This window comes from Pangasianodon hypophthalmus, chromosome 4 (genome assembly GCF_027358585.1).
Source record: "Pangasianodon hypophthalmus isolate fPanHyp1 chromosome 4, fPanHyp1.pri, whole genome shotgun sequence".
NCBI classification, from domain to species: Eukaryota; Metazoa; Chordata; class Actinopteri; order Siluriformes; family Pangasiidae; genus Pangasianodon; species Pangasianodon hypophthalmus.
Genome location: NC_069713.1, coordinates 6,396,170 through 6,419,132, shown reverse-complemented (window position 1 = coordinate 6,419,132; position 22,963 = coordinate 6,396,170). Strand labels below are relative to the sequence as shown.

Here is a 22,963-nt window from a genome sequence, read left to right as displayed (position 1 = left end):
TCTCATTACCTGCTCAATTACATTGTAACCAATAATTGGCTTGGACAACTGCTGGCCTTTTAGAATGAGTACAGGAATGACTAATTCTTTCCATTTGTTTGCAGGAGGGGCCAAACTGAACGTGATCTCCACCCATCCTTCATAGGGCATGCTGGAACCATTAGCTGCAACAAGATTCAAGTTGTCTGTGGCCTCTGTCGCTTCAGAAACATCCCTTAACCTTACTCCAGGTATGTACTGATCTCTCCACTGTTGATCTACGATGCACACTTGGGATCCTGTGTCCCATAATGCCTCCATTTTGTGTCCGTTTAGATAACATGTCACTAAACATTGTTTACCCACCAGGGAAGTCACAGGTGAATGTTTGTTGACTTGACACTCAGAAATTAGGTTACACTCAAAGGGGATAATCTCTGGCTGTAATCCCATTCTTTCAACACGCCTTGAATGTGGAGGGGACAATTTCACTTGCTGGGTCACTCCCTGTCCCATGGGGGCAACCCTTCTCCGTTTAACTGAACCCTACTCTGTGATCGGGCACCTCTTTCTTTACAACCCGCCATGAAGTGTTCATTGCTGCCACAGCGGTAACAGTGAGTGCACAGTTCCATCAATCTTGCTTGCTGACAGGGAAAGCACTGTCTTGCCCTTGAGGGGCGCGGTTGTCGGTATGGCTGGAAATATTGTGACTGTGGTGTTGCAGCATGCAACGGTGACTCTGCATGAAACTGCTGTGGATTGAAACCCTGAGTTGCGTACTGACTTGGCTGGAAATACTGCAATGGCATTGGACTCATCCGCCGTGGGTATGTCTGCGATGTGAACTGAGAAACTTGAAATGGGTACTGCTGTTGCTGCCCTCCATTTTGGCTTGATCTCCAGTCCTGGTTTTGTGGCACCTGATTCTCTTCTGGGATGGACTGATGGGCTGCTCTTAGAGGTGAGACATCACTGTTGACAGCACAGCATTGTTGCAGCGAAGCTGAAGGTTGCTGCATTGATTCTTTGATCTGCATGACTTCTTCGCTTAAACTTTTCAATTGTGCCATCAAATCAATTTTTGGCTGCCTTTGCTTACTTTTTGACTGAGTTGGTTCGCTTAACTGAGTAACATTCACAGCTGCATTTCGTTCGCTCTTTCGTTTACTTTGTCTCTCAGCTTCATGGGCACACGCTACATTCAACTTTTCCAACAGTGTCTCGTCTGTAAATGTGGTGTCTGTCAAATACGGTTGGAGATCGCTCTGGATACGATCACTCTGTAGGCCTGTTAACACAGTGTGAAGAAACATATTCTGCACAAGTGCTGGGTCATATTTCAAACCTGACTCGTCTTCTTGTGACGCGAAGAGAGTTTTCTGCCTCAAGTCAAGCACACGTATAAGGAAACTTTGAGGTGTTTCTTTTGCACGTTGTGATTCTGAAGTCAGCTGCTTATACAACTCAGTTGCATTCTTTTCTTGGTAATGGGAACGGAGGATTCGTCTCAACATTGGTAGCGTCAAATCAGTCTTTCCTTCTAAGTAGCTACGTAATTGAAGGCCTGGTGTAATGGCCCGAATAACCGAATCAACGATCTCATTTTCCGGATAACCCTTATTCAGTCCGCCTTCAATTTGACGTGCCAGACTCGAAAAGGTTAATCTGTCTCTTTGGCCAGGCTCTCCGATAAAACCTGAAATTTTAAACTCCCTGTGCCATACAGTCGGTATCATTTTTCCCTGTGGGGGTAGCGGAGAGTTAACTGCTACCCTGTCTGCTGAGGCTGGCACCAGTCTTGTGCTCTGTGAAACAGTCGGATTCATTTGCTCAACAGGAAGTGAACCAGATGTATCCTTAATTTCTCCTGTTTGTCCTTGTACTACATTCTCTCTTTCCCCTATCGGTCTTGGGGCTGGGCTTGGTTCACTCACATTAGCATCAACAATCATCATTTTGCTCAATTTCTCATTTATGCTTAATAATTCAGCCATACCTCCATCCTCTAATTCCTCCAGCTCCCTTCGTAGCAGATAACTACTAAGAAGACTAACTAGGGACAGGCGTGTGACATTTGCTACATCTTCTGTGTGAATTTCAAGGAACTGACTCAATTCAATTAATTTTCCCCTTGGCAATGTACACAATCTCTCACCGATTTCTTCCTGAAGGCTGTGCAATGCATCGATCTTTACTGTAGTGTTTAACAGTTTCGCATGTGAACCCTGACTTATCTGACTTAACTCGGCTGCTTCTGGTGGTTGCTGTACCCCACGTGCACGCTCCGTTCAGTCAGCTCTGCCTGGTCACTTTACTCAACTGCTCCAGGTAGTTAAGGGATGAATGTCGATGGGCAGTTCCTGGCGATAAAGAAGGATGACCCGTCCGACATAGATCCCAGCGGTGCCTCCAAAATTGTAGTACTCCTGAAAAGAAGTATAATAGCGAAGATTAATGATGAATTAAAGACGAGCGCTGCTTTGATGGCTTCCTTGACTCTGTATTTAACATTAATTAATAAGAAAAGCAATATGCATATAACAAAAGTATCATTTCTTTTTCACAGTAATGACTGGCTATGAACACTAGAGTCTTTAAACACTTTCCATCACACTAGAAGGAACAGGAAAATACAATCAACGGGTCACATAAAGAACACCCTCCACATAGTTCACATGCTCCAGCCCCAAAAAAAAAGACATGGTCTTCACGACGACACTCAAATCTCATGCTTTCTACAAACAGTATAAGATTTCCAGAATGTACACATAAGCATATATAACATTTTCATCAACATCTACCCTTAACACAAAATGACGGTATGAAATTGATGACACAACAATGCAGCTAATATATTAACCACATGCTCATATCTAAACACCGCTCAATCAATCGCGTCCGGTGCACTCCACACAATAAAGACACATACTCAATTGATTAAGACAAACGTAATGCATAACTCACAGTTAACAGACATAAAAAAGGGGGGGAAAGGGGTTAAATGACCCAAATGTAAGTTTAAGATGACTCGTAACTTTGAAACATCACAAATTCTCATATAATATTGACATACTGACCATTTATCATGAATAGCGGCCTATCTCGCTAACCGCGAAGCACCCCTGCTAACCATGTGCTTTTGCACACTAAACTCATGACACACTATTAATTGAGTCAGACTGCTTTTAACACATATAACTCATTATCATCACACTGAACAGAATTTATACTCAACCGGGAAGTGTATTTTGTGCATTTTGTTCTACAGATACCTGAAAAGAAGTATAATAGCGAAGATTAATGATGAATTAAAGACGAGCGCTGCTGTGATGGCTTCCTTGACTCTGTATTTAACATTAATGAAGCGCATCACAGGCGCGCCACCTATTGAGACGTGCAATGACGTCATGACGCAGGTATGCCAAACAAACAGAACTAATTTTCAAAATGCACATAAAACTTTTTTTTCCAGGTAACAATAAGCAATTAAACGTTCTTAACAATATTAGAAAAATGACATTAAACAATTTTATAATGAATTTAAAGGAAAATTGTACAACCAAGAACATAACTTATAGTCAAGACATCACACCTAAAACCCACATGTGCAAATTCTCCATGAGATTTATTTGAGGCCTCACATGTGAAGTTCGTGGGGTATAAATGTATATAGATTTAGATAAAGCTCTACATATTCGACAATTCCTATTTTAGTAAAGTAAATAAGTGCCTATTTATTTATTTATTCGTTTGTTTGTCTATACAGTTGTATATAAAACTGTACATATTCAAGGGTTTAATTTCTATCTTAAACTTTGATATTGCATTGTTTTTATATGTTTACTTATTTATTTTATTATTGTCTCTTTAATTGTTTTAATATTAGGTGTTATTTGTTTTAGAAGTGTTACTTTTTTATTTGTTTGTTTATTTAAAATGTACATATTAAGATGTTACTTTTTTATTTTTGGTTATTATTATTATCATTATTACTACTAAATAAATAGAACAGGAAAAGAAAAAAGAAAGAAAGAATACAGGAGAACAAGCGGACAAATAAAAGAAGACAAAGGAGTCCATTGTCACAATTCATAAAAAAAAAAAACACACTACACTGCTAACTTTACAGGTTAAAAGTTACAAAAAAAAAAAAAAAAAAAAAAAAAGAATATCAGTGTTTTTTGCCGTAAGTGTCTCCTCCATTTAGTATGCATGCGGGTTATTTTAATATAATTCAAATTATGCATTAAAAACTTTCGATAAATTCCCATCCCTATTCCCACCATTCCATATGAACATGAGTAGGATTCTCCAAACTCCACAGTCTCCCCTAACATTATAGGCCTTTTATTGAATAAAAGAATAAAGAAGAGTCGACAAAATGTTTGATACTAAAGTAAACACATTCATCTCCATAATCAGCCAGATTGTTGTTCAGTAACTACTCCAAATTATTCCGTAACTACAGTTAAATGAATCGAACAGTGTGTAGTGATGGAGGTGAGGAATTCAAGTCTCAACCTGCTGACAAGTCCAGGAAGTAAAAGGAGGTAAAATAGGCTACATCAGTTTAAATATTACCTTTTAAAGCACAGGGTGTAGCCATGTAATGCACGAAATAAGTGATTAAAATTTACACAGACCCTTTAAACTAAATTATAAAACACCTATTTTAGTAGACGTAAAATGTAAAAACACATGCAGTACATGTGGAACATAACGTGCCTAAAACCCACATGTGCAAATTCTCCATGAGATTCATTTGAGGCCTCACATGTGAAGTTCGTGGGGTATAAATGTATATAGATTTAGATAAAGCTCTACATATTCGACAATTCCTATTTTAGTAAAGTAAATAAGCGCCTATTTATTTATTTATTCGTTTGTTTGTTTGTTTATACAGTTGTATAATCAAGGGTTTAATTTCTATCTTAAACATTTTGCTTTGATATTGCATTGTCTTTATATGTTTATTTATTTATTTTATTATTGTCTCTTTAATTGTTTTAATATTAGGTGTTATTTGGTTTAGAAGTGTTACTTTTTTATTTGTTTGTTTATTTAAAATGTACATATTAAGATGTTACTTTTTTATTTTTGGTTATTAGTATTATTATTATTATTATTATTATTATTATTATTATTACTATTAAATAAATAGAACAGGAAAAAAGAAAGAAAGAAAAAAGAAAGAAAGAATACAGGAGAACAAGCGGACAAATAAAAGAAGACAAAGGAGTCCATTGTCACAATTCATAAAAAAAAAAAAAAACCACACTACACTGCTAACTTTACAGGTTAAAAGTTACAAAAAAAAAAAAAAAAAAAAAAAAAAAGAATATCAGTGTTTTTTGCCGTAAGTGTCTCCTCCATTTAGTATGCATGCGGGTTATTTTAATATAATTCAAATTATGCATTAAAAACTTTCGATAAATTCCCATCCCTATTCCCACCATTCCATATGAACATGAGTAGGATTCTCCAAACTCCACAGTCTCCAGTAACATTATAGGCCTTTTATTGAATAAAAGAATAAAGAAGAGTCGACAAAATGTTTGATACTAAAGTAAACACATTCATCTCCATAATCAGCCAGATTGTTGTTCAGTAACTACTCCAAATTATTCCGTAACTACAGTCAAATGAATCGAACAGTGTGTAGTGATGGAGGTGAGGAATTCAAGTCTCAACCTGCTGACAAGTCCAGGAAGTAAATGGAGGTAAAATAGGCTACATCAGTTTAAATATTACCTTTTAAAGCACAGGGTGTAGCCATGTAATGCACGAAATAAGTGATTAAAATTTACACAGACCCTTTAAACTAAATTATAAAACACCTATTTTAGTAGACGTAAAATGTAAAAACACATGCAGTACATGTGGAACATAACGTGCCTATGTAGTACTCCTGAAAAGAAGTATAATAGCGAAGATTAATGATGAATTAAAGACGAGCGCTGCTGTGATGGCTTCCTTGACTCTGTATTTAACATTAATTAATAAGAAAAGCAATATGCATATAACAAAAGTATCATTTCTTTTTCATAGTAATGACTGGCTATGAACACTAGAGTCTTTAAACACTTTCCATCACACTAGAAGGAACAGGAAAATACAATCAACGGGTCACATAAAGAACACCCTCCACATAGTTCACATGCTCCAGCCCCAAAAAAAAAGACATGGTCGTCACGACGACACTCAAATCTCATGCTTTCTACAAACAGTATAAGATTTCCAGAATGTACACATAAGCATATATAACATTTTCATCAACATCTACCCTTAACACAAAATGACGGTATGAAACTGATGACACAACAATGCAGCTAATATATTAACCACATGCTCATATCTAAACACCGCTCAATCAATCGCGTCCGGTGCACTCCACACAATAAAGACACATACTCAATTGATTAAGACAAACGTAATGCATAACTCACAGTTAACAGACATAAAAAAGGGGGGGAAGGGGTTAAATGACCCAAATGTAAGTTTAAGATGACTCGTAACTTTGAAACATCACAAATTCTCTCACAAATATTGACATACTGACCATTTATCATGAATAGCGGCCTATCTCGGCCTATCTCGCTAACCGCGAAGCACCCCTGCTAACCATGTGCTTTTGCACACTAAACTCATGACACACTATTAATTGAGTCAGACTGCTTTTAACACATATAACTCATTATCATCACACTGAACAGAATTTATACTCAACCGGGAAGTGTATTTTGTGCATTTTGTTCTACAGATACCTGAAAAGAAGTATAATAGCGAAGATTAATGATGAATTAAAGACGAGCGCTGCTGTGATGGCTTCCTTGACTCTGTATTTAACATTAATGAAGCGCATCACAGGCGCGCCACCTATTGAGACGTGCAATGACGTCATGACGCAGGTATGCCAAACAAACAGAACTAATTTTCAAAATGCACATAACACTTTTTTTTTCCAGGCACAAATAAGCAATTAAACGTTCTTAACAATATTAGAAAAATGACATTAAACAATTTTATAATGAATTTAAAGGAAAATTGTACAACCAAGAACATAACTTATATTCAAGACATCACACTCTCTCCTACAGAAGAAGATGTCGTCCCGACATCTGCCAATGTCCTTATTAACTTCCTATTACTTTCTTTCAAGAAACCCCTTTCTTTTTTTTCCACACACTTGTAGCACAGTAACTGACTACATACTTTAGCCCTTTTTTTTTCCTTGTTAATTGCTTATTCAGTCACATACTCTCTTTAACGACATTAGATTTTCAACACAGTCCTGGTCAACTGGTTAAAATCCTTTCTTGACCCAAATGTGATAGATTATGCCCTATCTTTAAAAAAAAAATCAAATCAAGTCCAGGGGCTATATCCCGTGTCCAAACTATAACAAAAAAAAACACAACAGTCCATCTTAGTGCACAAAACAAAAAAAAAACTTTTTAAGTCCCAGGCCGGTGCCATATAGAAAAAAAAAATGCAAAAAGAAGGATTCAAGGTCTCTGCAAAAAAAATGCTTCAAAACATTTTCAGAATGGTCACTTAATATTTTTATAGGCCTTGCAAAACAGTCCATATTCCTTTGGCCTAGAAACAGCCCAGTGCATGTATACGTGTGTATATGTATGCAAACGTTCACTGTTTTGTTCCTCCACAGTCCGTAAGAATAATTAGTGTATATGTGTGTGCAATAGTTCATTCTTAATAATAAACAGAGTGTGGTCTCGGGTAGGAGAACACCATTGGCACCCAGGGCATTGTAGCAGGTGTCCACATATTAGGAGAAGGCAGATCACATTCGTGACCAGTTACTTGGATTTTGTAACAGGTAGGTGTGCCCAGACTATCATACGTGAATTTTTTTGGTGGCCATCGTTGCCTCACTGAATGATGATATTGCATCTCCCCAGGCCTGTCACTTGACTCCACTGTTTCGACTGATTCCTTCACAGGTGAGCATTCACGTGCACTCACTGGATTGTTTTCCATTCGCCTTTCAAGCAGTTCAGACCTGTTCTCTTTCCCAGGTACATTAGCAGATATTGGAAGATCTTGTCCTGCCTCAGCTGAAGGTAACGGTTCTAGTTCAAGCTCTAGTAATGCAGAATTATCTGATGCATTCTGATGAGCGGGCAACTCAGGGGGAGCAGGTTGTGTTTGTACTTCTTCTTGTCTCTGATCATAACTACTTGGCTGTTTTCTCAACTGGCCAGGCTCAACTGGTACATAATACTCAGAGTCACTTTCACTTTCCAGCTCACTTTCTTCCATTCTATTTACAGGTACACTGGATGTCTCCTGTGACTGTTTCCGCTTGGGTCTGGATCTCTGCATTGGATCAACTTCGAGAGGTAAGTGATCACATGGCATCAGGATGTTTCGATGTAATACTCGTGACCTCCCTTTCCCTTTTTCAGGCTTGACCTCATAAATTGCCGCATCCTCTGCGACTCTACGTACTACAACATGGACTTGCTCTTCCCAATAGTTCCGAAGTTTACCTGGTCCTCCCCTTGGGGTCAAATTCCTCACAAGGACTCGGCTGCCTGAGTCAAGGTCAGTGTATCTCACTTTCTGGTCATTAGTTTTTTATTTCGTTCACTTGCCTTTTTTGCATGTTCCCTTGCTATCTCTTGTGTTTCTTGCATCCCTCGTTTCCATGCTTCCAGGTACTGGCTTTGGCTCGTAGATGGGTTGCCTGTCTTAAGCCCGAAGAGCACATCAATGGGAAGTCTTGGGGAGCGACCAAACAAGAGCTGAAATGGGGAGAAACCAGTCACTTAACTTTTTGTACAATTGTAGGCATAGATCAACTTATTCAGTGAATCTTTCCAATTTGATTTCTGTTTTTCAGTTAGAGTTTTCAACATTTGCAACAATGTTCGATTAAATCTCTCCACCTGCCCATTCCCCTGGGGGTGGTAGGGAGTAGTTCTCGATCCAGTGATCCCACTGTACTGTTGCAGTTGCCCAAATAGCTGGTTTTCAAACTCCCCCCCTTGATCGTGGTGGATTCTCAAAGGGAATCAAAACTTGAGGGCAAAGTCGTTAAAGAGTTTGTCTGCCACAGTCTTGCCAGATTTTGATGTCGTTGCATATGCTTGTGCAAATCTTGTGAAATTATCGACTATGACAAGGATATATTCGTATCCTCCTCTACATTTTTCCAGGTGAAGGAAGTCCACCGAGACGAGTTCGAATGGGTAAGTTGTCGTGATTGGCTTAAGGGGTGCTCTCGTCTCTCGACACGGTTTCTTCTGCTTAATACAGGAGCAGGTCCTTAACACATAATGCTCAATATCTCGCTGCATATGGGGCCAGAAGAAACGATCTCGAATCAAACTTGTGGTTCGATCGACACCCTGGTGTCCCATTTTATCGTGCAATTCTTCAAGTGCAATTTTCCTGAATTTTACTGGCAATACAAGCTGAGTCCTCTGTGCTGTTTTCCTTTGTAGAATACCGTCCTCGTCCAGCATCAGCTTATCCCACACTCTCATCATTCCTTTAGCTTCTGAGCCCGCAGACCTCCACTGCTTGGGGGAAGGTTTTACTCCTGACTGTAAGTGATGAATTACAAACTCTATGTCTTTGTCCTCCCTTTGAGCACTCCTGATCTCTTCCTTTGACAGGGGTTCTGCTGATGAGGTACTTGTTCCTGCATATGTTGGTGAACTCTGACAAGCTACAGCAAAGGACCATGGTATACCTGACTCAAACTGGGCTTCTACCACCTGTATCATAGCCCCTATAGAATCCGATGAAAACTCCACTGTGTACTCTGGTATGGTTTTCTCTGAGATTGTTGTCAGTCTGGATAATGCATCGGCATCAATGTTTTCCTTTCCAGGCCGATACCGAATAGTGAAGTGGAAATCAGCGAGCTCCGCGACCCATCGGCATCCTGTTGCGTTCAGCTTGGCGGATGTCAAAACGTAGGTAAGGGGATTATTGTCGCTATACACTGTAAAAGTTGGTGCATAGTAAAGATAATCCCTGAACTTCTCCGTGATAGCCCATTTGAGAGCTAGGAACTCCAATTTTCCACTGTGCAAATGGTAATTCTGCTCTGCTCTTGTCAATGTCCTTGATCCATAAGCAATCACTCTCAATTTTCCCTCTTGATGTTGATACAGGACAGCTCCCAGTCCCAGATTCGACGCGTCAGTGTGCAGAACAAAGGCCTTTGTAAAGTCTGGGAACCCCAGCACAGGTGGCTTGACTAGGCACTCAATCAGTTTTTCAAGTGTTTCCTGATGTTGCTCCGTCCACTCAATCAACTGACTTGATGAAGCCACATGACTCTTGAGGTAAGTCCCTCTTTTCCCTTTACCTTTTGTTTGTACCTTGTTATTGTCATTTTTCAGCAGGCCATACAAGGGGCAAGCAATCCTCGAGAAGTCCTTAATGTAAGGGCGGTAGTAACTTAACAAGCCTAAGATCTTCCTCAACTCCCCTACTGTGGTGGGTCTCTTGTCCTTCAGTGCTGTCACTGCTACAGTCTCTGCTGGATCCATCCTACTCCCTTCTTTTGACACTATCCTTCCCAGGTAGTGAACCTCCTCCTTGAACAGCTCGCATTTCTTGGGCTTCAATTTCACCCCGTGTGACCGCAACCGCTGTAAAACTTTTCTTACTGCCTCAACGTGCTCGTTAAAGGATTTTGTGAAGACCAGGATGTCGTCCAGGTAAGGGACACAAATGTCATCTCGTAGCCCTTCCAAACATCCTTCCATGAATTGCTGGAATGCAGCTGGCGCATTCATGGATCCATTCATATAAACCCCACGGGGTACTAAAGGCGGTCAATGGCCGGCTTTCTGGTGTCACAAAACCTTGATGGTACGCCTTCCCTTGGTCTAACAGAGAGAACCATCGATTTCCTCCCAAGCCATCTAGTATATCCTGCACTCTTGGAATCTGTTGGCGGTCAGGCACTGTCTTCCGATTGAGGTCCCTGTAATCGATACACAACCTCAGGCTGCCATCTTTTTTTCTGACACACACAATTGGGGATGAATAAGGCGAATGAGATTTTCCAATCCACCCCTGGGCGATCAAATCATGAAGGTAATCTTTCATTTCTTGGTACAATGGCTTTGGAACAGATGTATACGTTCTCACAACAGGTGTCTGATCTGTCAGATTGATGCTCAACTGCAGGTCTTTGACACACCCAATGTCCTCATCTGACTTTGAGAAGGAATGACATTCCTCTCGCAGCATTTGTCTGACTTTCCGTTGCTGTTCCAAAGACAAATGGGTCACATCCACAGGTGGGTCCCACACACCTTCACTCGTAGTCTCACACTCACTTGCTGATTTTACACTTTCATTAACACAAGCTGTTGTTACACAAGATGATGCTGTCATTGGTAACACTGACTTTACTGTTTGTATTGTCCCCAGTTCCGTTTTTCCCACAAGTAGGATGTCATGGTCGGTCACATTCTGAACACTGATCTGAATCACAGGTTGGCTTCCTTTTTTTTTAGAGTCAAGAGTGTTTCCAGGGGTTCCAGTCCATCAGGATACTCTGGGTTGACAGATGGTTCAAACAACATGACACTATCCTGCTTTACACATGGTGCTTTTACTTGACACTTGACTTGCACAATAGCATGTTTTGGCACGTTGATATGGTCTTTTGTCACCTTAACAAAATACTCGCCTGAACTCTCAGCTGTCACCAGGTTAATGAATGTTTGCACTTTACTTCTCCTCAAACTTGGAAACGCACATCTAACAGCCTTGTTCAGAAATCGTTTGCTTGCATCACTCTGTCCCCTTTCTTCGCTCTGTCTCATTACCTGCTCAATTACATTGTAACCAATAATTGGCTTGGACAACTGCTGGCCTTTTAGAATGAGTACAGGAATGACTAATTCTTTCCATTTGTTTGCAGGAGGGGCCAAACTGAACGTGATCTCCACCCATCCTTCATAGGGCATGCTGGAACCATTAGCTGCAACAAGATTCAAGTTGTCTGTGGCCTCTGTCGCTTCAGAAACATCCCTTAACCTTACTCCAGGTATGTACTGATCTCTCCACTGTTGATCTACGATGCACACTTGGGATCCTGTGTCCCATAATGCCTCCATTTTGTGTCCGTTTAGATAACATGTCACTAAACATTGTTTACCCACCAGGGAAGTCACAGGTGAATGTTTGTTGACTTGACACTCAGAAATTAGGTTACACTCAAAGGGGATAATCTCTGGCTGTAATCCCATTCTTTCAACACGCCTTGAATGTGGAGGGGACAATTTCACTTGCTGGGTCACTCCCTGTCCCGTGGGGGCAACCCTTCTCCGTTTAACTGAACCCTACTCTGTGATCGGGCACCTCTTTCTTTACAACCCGCCATGAAGTGTTCATTGCTGCCACAGCGGTAACAGTGAGTGCACAGTTCCATCGATCTTGCTTGCTGACAGGGAAAGCACTGTCTTGTCCTTGAGGGGCGCGGTTGTCGGTATGGCTGGAAATATTGTGACTGTGGTGTTGCAGCATGCAACGGTGACTCTGCATGAAACTGCTGTGGATTGAAACCCTGAGTTGCGTACTGACTTGGCTGGAAATACTGCAATGGCATTGGACTCATCCGCCGTGGGTATGTCTGCGATGTGAACTGAGAAACTTGAAATGGGTACTGCTGTTGCTGCCCTCCATTTTGGCTTGATCTCCAGTCCTGGTTTTGTGGCACCTGATTCTCTTCTGGGATGGACTGATGGGCTGCTCTTAGAGGTGAGACATCACTGTTGACAGCACAGCATTGTTGCAGCGAAGCTGAAGGTTGCTGCATTGATTCTTTGATCTGCATGACTTCTTCGCTTAAACTTTTCAATTGTGCCATCAAATCAATTTTTGGCTGCCTTTGCTTACTTTTTGACTGAGTTGGTTCGCTTAACTGAGTAACATTCACAGCTGCATTTCGTTCGCTCTTTCGTTTACTTTGTCTCTCAGCTTCATGGGCACACGCTACATTCAACTTTTCCAACAGTGTCTCGTCTGTGACTGTGGTGTCTGTCAAATACGGTTGGAGATCGCTCTGGATACGATCACTCTGTAGGCCTGTTAACACAGTGTGAAGAAACATATTCTGCACAAGTGCTGGGTCATATTTCAAACCTGACTCGTCTTCTTGTGACGCGAAGAGAGTTTTCTGCCTCAAGTCAAGCACACGTATAAGGAAACTTTGAGGTGTTTCTTTTGCACGTTGTGATTCTGAAGTCAGCTGCTTATACAACTCAGTTGCATTCTTTTCTTGGTAATGGGAACGGAGGATTCGTCTCAACATTGGTAGCGTCAAATCAGTCTTTCCTTCTAAGTAGCTACGTAATTGAAGGCCTGGTGTAATGGCCCGAATAACCGAATCAACGATCTCATTTTCCGGATAACCCTTATTCAGTCCGCCTTCAATTTGACGTGCCAGACTCGAAAAGGTTAATCTGTCTCTTTGGCCAGGCTCTCCGATAAAACCTGAAATTTTAAACTCCCTGTGCCATACAGTCGGTATCATTTTTCCCTGTGGGGGTAGCGGAGAGTTAACTGCTACCCTGTCTGCTGAGGCTGGCACCAGTCTTGTGCTCTGTGAAACAGTCGGATTCATTTGCTCAACAGGAAGTGAACCAGATGTATCCTTAATTTCTCCTGTTTGTCCTTGTACTACATTCTCTCTTTCCCCTATCGGTCTTGGGGCTGGGCTTGGTTCACTCACATTAGCATCAACAATCATCATTTTGCTCAATTTCTCATTTATGCTTAATAATTCAGCCATACCTCCATCCTCTAATTCCTCCAGCTCCCTTCGTAGCAGATAACTACTAAGAAGACTAACTAGGGACAGGCGTGTGACATTTGCTACATCTTCTGTGTGAATTTCAAGGAACTGAACTAATTAATTTTCCCCTTGGCAATGTACACAATCTCTCACCGATTTCTTCCTGAAGGCTGTGCAATGCATCCATCTTTACTGTAGTGTTTCACAGTTTCGCATGTGAACCCTGACTTATCTGACTTAACTCGGCTGCTTCTGGTGGTTGCTGTACCCCACGTGCACGCTCCGTTCAGTCAGCTCTGCCTGGTCACTTTACTCAACTGCTCCAGGTAGTTAAGGGATGAATGTCGATGGGCAGTTCCTGGCGATAAAGAAGGATGACCCGTCCGACATAGATCCCAGCGGTGCCTCCAAAATTGTAGTACTCCTGAAAAGAAGTATAATAGCGAAGATTAATGATGAATTAAAGACGAGCGCTGCTTTGATGGCTTCCTTGACTCTGTATTTAACATTAATTAACAAGAAAAGCAATATGCATATAACAAAAGTATCATTTCTTTTTCACAGTAATGACTGGCTATGAACACTAGAGTCTTTAAACACTTTCCATCACACTAGAAGGAACAGGAAAATACAATCAACGGGTCACATAAAGAACACCCTCCACATAGTTCACATGCTCCAGCCCCAAAAAAAAAGACATGGTCGTCACGACGACACTCAAATCTCATGCTTTCTACAAACAGTATAAGATTTCCAGAATGTACACATAAGCATATATAACATTTTCATCAACATCTACCCTTAACACAAAATGACGGTATGAAATTGACGACACAACAATGCAGCTAATATATTAACCACATGCTCATATCTAAACACCGCTCAATCAATCGCGTCCGGTGCACTCCACACAATAAAGACACATACTCAATTGATTAAGACAAACGTAATGCATAACTCACAGTTAACAGACATAAAAAAAGGGGGGGAAAGGGGTTAAATGACCCAAATGTAAGTTTAAGATGACTCGTAAATTGGAAACATCACAAATTCTCATATAATATTGACATACTGACCATTTATCATGAATAGCGGCCTATCTCGCTAACCGCGAAGCACCCCTGCTAACCATGTGCTTTTGCACACTAAACTCATGACACACTATTAATTGAGTCAGACTGCTTTTAACACATATAACTCATTATCATCACACTGAACAGAATTTATACTCAACCGGGAAGTGTATTTTGTGCATTTTGTTCTACAGATACCTGAAAAGAAGTATAATAGCGAAGATTAATGATGAATTAAAGACGAGCGCTGCTGTGATGGCTTCCTTGACTCTGTATTTAACATTAATGAAGCGCATCACAGGCGCGCCACCTATTGAGACGTGCAATGACGTCATGACGCAGGTATGCCAAACAAACAGAACTAATTTTCAAAATGCACATAACACTTTTTTTTCCAGGTAACGCACAAATAAGCAATTAAACGTTCTTAACAATATTAGAAAAATGACATTAAACAATTTTAGAATGAATTTAAAGGAAAATTGTACAACCAAGAACATAACTTATATTCAAGACATCACACCTAAAACCCACATGTGCAAATTCTCCATGAGATTTATTTGAGGCCTCACATGTGAAGTTCGTGGGGTATAAATGTATATAGATTTAGATAAAGCTCTACATATTCGACAATTCCTATTTTAGTAAAGTAAATAAGTGCCTATTTATTTATTTATTCGTTTGTTTGTTTGTTTATACAGTTGTATATAAAACTGTACATATTCAAGGGTTTAATTTCTATCTTAAACTTTGATATTGCATTGTTTTTATATGTTTATTTATTTATTTTATTATTGTCTCTTTAATTGTTTTAATATTAGGTGTTATTTGTTTTAGAAGTGTTACTTTTTTATTTGTTTGTTTATTTAAAATGTACATATTAAGATGTTACTTTTTTATTTTTGGTTATTATTATTATCATTATTACTACTAAATAAATAGAACAGGAAAAGAAAAAAGAAAGAAAGAATACAGGAGAACAAGCGGACAAATAAAAGAAGACAAAGGAGTCCATTGTCACAATTCATAAAAAAAAAACAAAAACACACTACACTGCTAACTTTACAGGTTAAAAGTTACAAAAAAAAAAAAAAAAAAAGAATATCAGTGTTTTTTGCCGTAAATGTCTCCTCCATTTAGTATGCATGCGGGTTATTTTAATATAATTCAAATTATGCATTAAAAACTTTCGATAAATTCCCATCCCTATTCCCACCATTCCATATGAACATGAGTAGGATTCTCCAAACTCCACAGTCTCCCCTAACATTATAGGCCTTTTATTGAATAAAGGAATAAAGAAGAGTCGACAAAATGTTTGATACTAAAGTAAACACATTCATCTCCATAATCAGCCAGATTGTTGTTCAGTAACTACTCCAAATTATTCCGTAACTACAGTCAAATGAATCGAACAGTGTGTAGTGATGGAGGTGAGGAATTCAAGTCTCAACCTGCTGACAAGTCCAGGAAGTAAAAGGAGGTAAAATAGGCTACATCAGTTAAAACATTATCTTTTAAAGCACAGGGTGTAGCCATCAAAAGTTTGTTTTTTTTAACATGACTTCAATTTAAAATACAAAATGTTGTGAAAATCTAGGGGGTTCATAAAGTTGAACCTGAGTGACATGGAGGACAAAAGATCTTGCATTAGCATGTTATCGTGTAATGGCACATGTAATTATTAGCATCTATCTCTTCCTAATCTTCATTATATTGCAGCGTATCTGTTTTATGGAGAGCACGAATTGTTCTCTCAGCCATTTGCAGGTTTGTGTTGCTCATTGATCTGCCCACTCCATATCACACCAGCCATAAAGAGCTCTTCATTTTACAAAATCATTGACCTTTGCAGTGTGTGTTAGTGGTAGTGTTCATCCTGAGTTTGAGCTCCTCACTGCTCCTTCAGCATGGACCACTCGGCTGCACTGTGGACATTTCTGATTTTTAGCATAACTCTCCTCAGCTTGGGGGTCAGGGCTCTGGTAGGTCTCATCTCACTAAAAGTGCAATGCTTTTTTTTTTTTTTTTTTTTTTAAATTAATTTGACCCTCATAACCTGATTTGACTCGGTCACGTTAATAACATTAGCCTTAGATAATACACAGCACTGTAGAATTCTGACTGAATTAAAGACTTCATTCTAGTCTATAGGTTTATATATAAATTCAGGTGTCTTACCTAATTTATATAGGTTTATATAACCATGTAGAATATACATAATCTACAATTCTTATTTTAGTAAAGTAAATAAGTGCCTATTTATTTATTTATTTATTTTTTGTTTGTTAAAACTGTACATATTCAAGGGTTTAATTTCTATCTGAAAAGTTTTGCTTTGATATTACATTGTTATTATATTGTGTAATTTTTTTGTTTATATGTTTATTTATTTATTTTATTATTGTCTCTTGTTTATGTTTTAATATTATATTATAATATAAATGTTTTAATATTAGGTGTTATTTGTTTTAGAAGCGTTACTTTGTTTTATTTGTTTTTTATTTAAAATATACATATTAAGATGTTATTTTTTGGTTATTATTATTATTATTATGTTGCATTGAATTTAAAGAGTATGTCATGTTTTTCTCTCACTTAGCCAACAAGCAAAGTAACAGGTAAGGCCAATTTTTTATTTCAGATATATTTTTATATAACCCTTTCTAGATATCAGAAATAAACTAACAAATTAGCCAAATATATAATACATTATAATAATATAATAATAATATAATAATTATATATTCTGAATATATATGTAAATCAGAATATATATGTATAAATCTGAATGTATATTTATAAATTATGAATATATAAATGTAAACCCTGACTATATAGTTATAAACCCTGATTATATATTCATACATTTTATCAGGCGTATTGATAGATAAGCTCCTAATTTTCCATATTTGATTAAACCAGTAAACATGCTTGGTGTAATCAGTTTTTGTCTCAATAAAATCAATTTTAGTCAACAGACTGTTGACAATCTCCCTCTCAGTCATACTGAATTCTGAAGAAAAGCTACACAGCATTAACACTGTTAACGGACTGTGAGGACCCTTCGACACTACGGCCAGCCTTTTGTATAGTAGAGGAATGTACTCCCTTTGGTTTAGATCAGTGATGTGCACTAAAAATAATTATATAATAGTACAATATTTGCATCGATAAATGTGTACAGGATGTATACGCCTACTGTTTTCATAAAAAAAAAAAAATCAATAAGAACATCTGTCTATTGACATGCCTGATCATAAAGATATATTTATATTGAGATGTAGACAATATATATTCAGATTTGCATTTATATATTCAGAGTTATAACTATATATTCACAATTTACATTTATATATTCAGAGTTATTACTTTATATTCAGAATTTCTAAATATATATTCAGATTTCATATAATAGATAGACAGATATCTAAGCTATGTATCTCTAACTGAATTTGACAGAGTATGATGTAGATGGTGGAAAAGAGGATCTATTTGAGGTCAATCAAGGTAAGTGAGATTTAAAAAAAAAAAAAAAATACAGTGTTTATAAAGTCACTAGCTATAAAGGCACACCATGTGATGTTGCAGTTTATACAGTGGCATGTTTTATTCTTATCACTGTCTGCAGCGGCTGGTCTTGAGCTCTTCGAGGGAGATATTTTATATGATGAGGTGAGCGCAACTTCACATCACACCTAGATCACTGGTTCTGATCCATCCTGAAAATCTAGCATAAAAGTCTACTACAAGACTATGAACCTCATAAACTGTCAGAAACTGTCAATGTTGGTTTATTAATGTTAATGTATAAGATTATCGTTTCTATATTAACAGCTCATTCACAGGGACTGCCAGAGACAGGCATGTAGGTATTAGAGCAATAAAACGTGCTGTTATTGAAAAACAATGTTGATGGTGGTAACCGTACTCAGCCTCTTTTTCGTTTGTGAATGTTAGAAACAAGGGAGGAACTCCATAATTGGGGATGAATACTTATGGCCCACCACTGTGCCATACTATTTGGAGGATGATTTGGGTAAGTCGTGTCATATTAGATATCATTAGATTAGATTAGATAGTGTAGATATTGTGGACTTTTCTGTGTATTGACACTGAAAAGATGTTTGCCAATTAAATGAAGATGAAACATGTTATAATTGTTTCATATACTAACAGCATAGCCTAAACTACTACTAAACTTTGAAAGACAAAATTTTGTAATTATAAAAAAAAATAAATGTATACGTGATTATTTTTTTAGTTTTAATGATATGACTATTACTATAGTATAGTAGTATACATTATATTACTATGCTACTACTACTACTAATAATAATAATAAAAATAATAACAGTCATGTTATAATCAGTCCTGGTACGTCAGTGCACGCATTACAGCACCGCTGTGTGTTTCAGATATTAATGCTAAAGGCGTTATAATGAAGGCGTTTGAACAGTATCGCCTGAAGACCTGCATTGACTACAAACCCTGGAGCGGAGAAGAGAACTACATCTCTGTGTTTCAAGGCAACGGGTGAGCAGAGTTACACACCACGTTTAAAACACACAGAACTGTGCTTTAACATGTTAGTGTTCAGTAAGAGCATGAACGACTCAGGGTTTCTTCATTTGTGTTGCCTTTACAGTAATGCATTATTGTAGCTCACAGCAGTGATAAAGCAGGTTTCTAAATAATATATGTATATATATCACGTTGAGGTTATTTTCTATATCCTAAAGATTTATATACCACAATTTTCTATAACAGCAGCTCTGAGAGAAGTGCAGATCACAGGTTTATATTAATGCATTCGCTCTAATGCGTTATCATTTCTATAGTAACAGTTCACGCACAGGGACACTCCATATCATCTAAGCCAAATGATAATTAAAAAAGCATAAAAACAAATGTTCATCAATCTTAAACAATCAAGTATTCGATTAGATGTTTTTCCTCCAATTTAAGAAGTGTCAGTACTCTACAATCAACCTCACGACATTGTAGTTAGTGATAGACTAACTTCAAATTATGCATTAAAAAATTTCGATAAATTCCCATCCCTATTCCCACCATTCCATATGAACATGAGTAGGATTCTCCAAACTCCACAGTCTCCCCTAACATTATAGGCCTTTTATTGAATAAAAGAATAAAGAAGAGTCGACAAAATGTTTGATACTAAAGTAAACACATTCATCTCCATAATCAGCCAGATTGTTGTTCAGTAACTATAGTCCAGGAAGTAAAAGGAGGTAAAATAGGCTATATCAGTTTAAATATTACCTTTCAAAGCATGAGGTATGGCCATCAAAAGTTTTTGAGCATTTTTTTTACAAAATGTTGTGAAAATGTAATCAAATAGATGCAAGTGAAATGTTTATTATTAAATGATACTGTACATTAGAATTGACTATCTTACTGAAATAATCTAGATCTAATCTAATAAGAAAATCTTTATAATTAGACACACTGTTAATACTAGAACACTCTATTAGTATTTTATTTACAGGCATAACAGCTTTACCCTTCAAATGCATCTGCCTTTAATAAAGAGCCTCAGAGTGACCAGTTAATAATTTTCATTATTTAGTTGCGGTTTTGTATCATTTTGTGTGGTCTGTGGATAATAACAGTGATTAAACGGTAATAAAAGTGTAATAAATACTCATCTATAAAAACAATTGCATAAAGAAATCCCTCTCTTTTTCCGTGCCCAGGTGTTACTCCTATGTGGGGAACCGACACGTGGGAAAGCAGAGCTTATCCATCGGTGCAGGATGTGACCGAATCGCCACCATCGAACACGAGTTCCTTCATGCCCTGGGGTTCTGGCACGAGCAGTCACGTGCCGATCGTGACGACTACGTCACCATCATGTGGGATCGCATCCAGGGAGGTGCTACACTCTACATAAATGATAATTTTTTTCCCTGATTGTGTGCTATACTTTACCACTTCATACTGAACACTTAGGCAAACATTCAATTAGCTATTTTCAATGATTTCACCAGACTGTAATGTTGAATGGATGTGAGGATGGGGACATTTTTATAGTCTGAATTTAGTGATTTATAATATTCATGCTTCACTAAAAAAGGAAAAAAAAAGTCTCTCCATGCTCTTATACCTGGATAAATCCATGAAATAATTGTGACTTTAAATCTTTAATTAAATATATCAAAAACGTGCAGAGTTGCTTATTGGATTTACACCATAAGACATCAATAAGCCAGATGATAAAAAGTCTTTTATAGTATCAAGGTCAGTCCTAAGATGGTTGGATGATAAAGGTTTGGGTGAAGTATATCACTAGGCTCGGTGAAATGTACACAATGGTGATATGTAGGACAACAGCTAGAGATGGGTACAAAAAAATCTTTAGCCTAGTAAACTAAGAGTTCCTGTATGTTAAGTAGTTCATACAGTAGCAATCCTATTCTACAGAGTGCTGTTACAGCAAAATAATCAATGACGTGGTGGTGTGATGAAGCGGAGTTACTATTACTACCTTGAAGTTATTTTCCTATAACAGCATTTCCACAAGTGTTTTATTCCTTTTAATTTGCCAAAAAATAAAAAAAATTACTATTACTGCTGTTATAGAAAATTAATTGAAATCTTTGAACCGGATTTGAGCGGATTTGGCGTTCACAGCAGTGTCATCAATGCTGTAATACTTTATTGTGCTTTGTTCCAAATCTTCCTTGGCTTGAGAGGTTTAAATATATTCCATATTCTAAATGTAGTAATTTGCAGGAAGTAGATTACAGGATGAAATCTACTAAAAACGCTGTGCGAGTATACGAGTGGACGAGTATAAGAAACTATGTTGAGTAATCTTTCTATTCATCACATTTATCACATATTTGTTCCTTAGGCATGGAGCACAACTTCAATAAATATGATGACACCACGTCCAGCTCCCTGAACGTACCCTATGACTATGATTCCATGATGCACTACAGCAAGAACGCCTTCAGTAAAGGCACCGAGCCCACCATCGTCACCAAGATTCCCGCCTTCAGCGACATCATCGGCCAGAGCTTGGAGTTCAGCGACAGCGACCTGCTCAAGCTGAACAGGCTTTATAATTGCAGTAAGACTGTCTTTGGTTATGGTAACTTTGGGATCTGAAATCATTGGTGAAAGCTTGCAGAAAGTAGTTATGCTAGCCTTGAATTTTTTAGGATCGCTGGTATAAAATCAGTCATCATAGGAAACAACAAACACGTTGGACATAACTGAAAAAATTAAGTAAGGCTGCATTGGGGTTATTAAATGGATCACCAGTTTCTTCTTTGAAGACTGTAAGACATCGATTACCACACTAATAAGAACATACTTATGGTTCTCCACTATATTTGTAGCAGAAAGGGCAGGGACTTTGCAGGGATTTTACTTCACTAAGACTAATGTCAACTCATCACCTAGTTAACTTTGTGGATAGTTTGCAGGGGGCAGTAGTCTTGACATCATTGCCTTGCACGTGAAATCACTTTTTTATATTGAGGGATGTTGGCCACATAGGACAAAACTGAAACTGGGGTTTTTAGTGGGTTTTTTTACGTGAATCCCCAGTGTACAACTAGTTGGTATTAATAATGACAGCATGGGAATTGACTGCTAGATTGAGTTTTAACTCACAATAACATATTGGTAAAAGTGCAAATCAGCAACTTTAACTCTAGAAATGCAAAATATCTTATTGTGCTGAATAAACTAATCCATAATGTAAATCTCTTGCTTTGACTTCATATTTCAGATAATATCCATTATCACCAAGATATCTACTAGATATCTTGTTTATTGTGGCTAATTAGATGCTTATGTAACTTGCACTCAAATTTGTAAATAGCTGGACCACATCCAGCTTTGTAGTTGTCACCTGTTGTCATTTAAACTGTAACCGTTCCCCCTCTCTTTCAAAGAAGGGGCCACTACAAAATATTTTGAGGAAGGGGACCACCAACCACTCTTAATATAGGTACCTCCAATAATAACCACACAGATGGGGTTTACAAAATTATTGTTGGAAATTAGAAAATGGCATGAACAATAAGGGCAAATAAAAAAACAAACAAACAAAAGAAATCAGCAGGCTCAAAAACTTATA

General features: G+C 38.0%; 1 protein-coding gene across 2 annotated transcripts in view; it reads left to right on the top strand.

Annotated features, from left to right (window-relative positions):
* The first annotated feature begins 16,684 nt into the window (after window positions 1-16,684).
* mep1bb (meprin A subunit beta b) overlaps window positions 16,685-22,963 on the top strand; it is a 45,233-nt gene continuing 38,954 nt past the window's right edge. Inside the window, exons 1-8 of one of the 2 annotated variants that reach the window (XM_034303996.2) lie at window positions 16,685-16,832; window positions 17,450-17,468; window positions 18,310-18,357; window positions 18,479-18,522; window positions 18,808-18,886; window positions 19,266-19,383; window positions 20,568-20,746; window positions 21,728-21,946. In XM_034303996.2, coding sequence (XP_034159887.2) covers window positions 16,758-16,832; window positions 17,450-17,468; window positions 18,310-18,357; window positions 18,479-18,522; window positions 18,808-18,886; window positions 19,266-19,383; window positions 20,568-20,746; window positions 21,728-21,946 — 781 coding nt within the window. In that variant the 5' untranslated portion in view covers window positions 16,685-16,757. The remainder of the gene's footprint in view (window positions 16,833-17,449; window positions 17,469-18,309; window positions 18,358-18,478; window positions 18,523-18,807; window positions 18,887-19,265; window positions 19,384-20,567; window positions 20,747-21,727; window positions 21,947-22,963) is intronic. The other variant, XM_053233115.1, reaches the window with a different exon arrangement.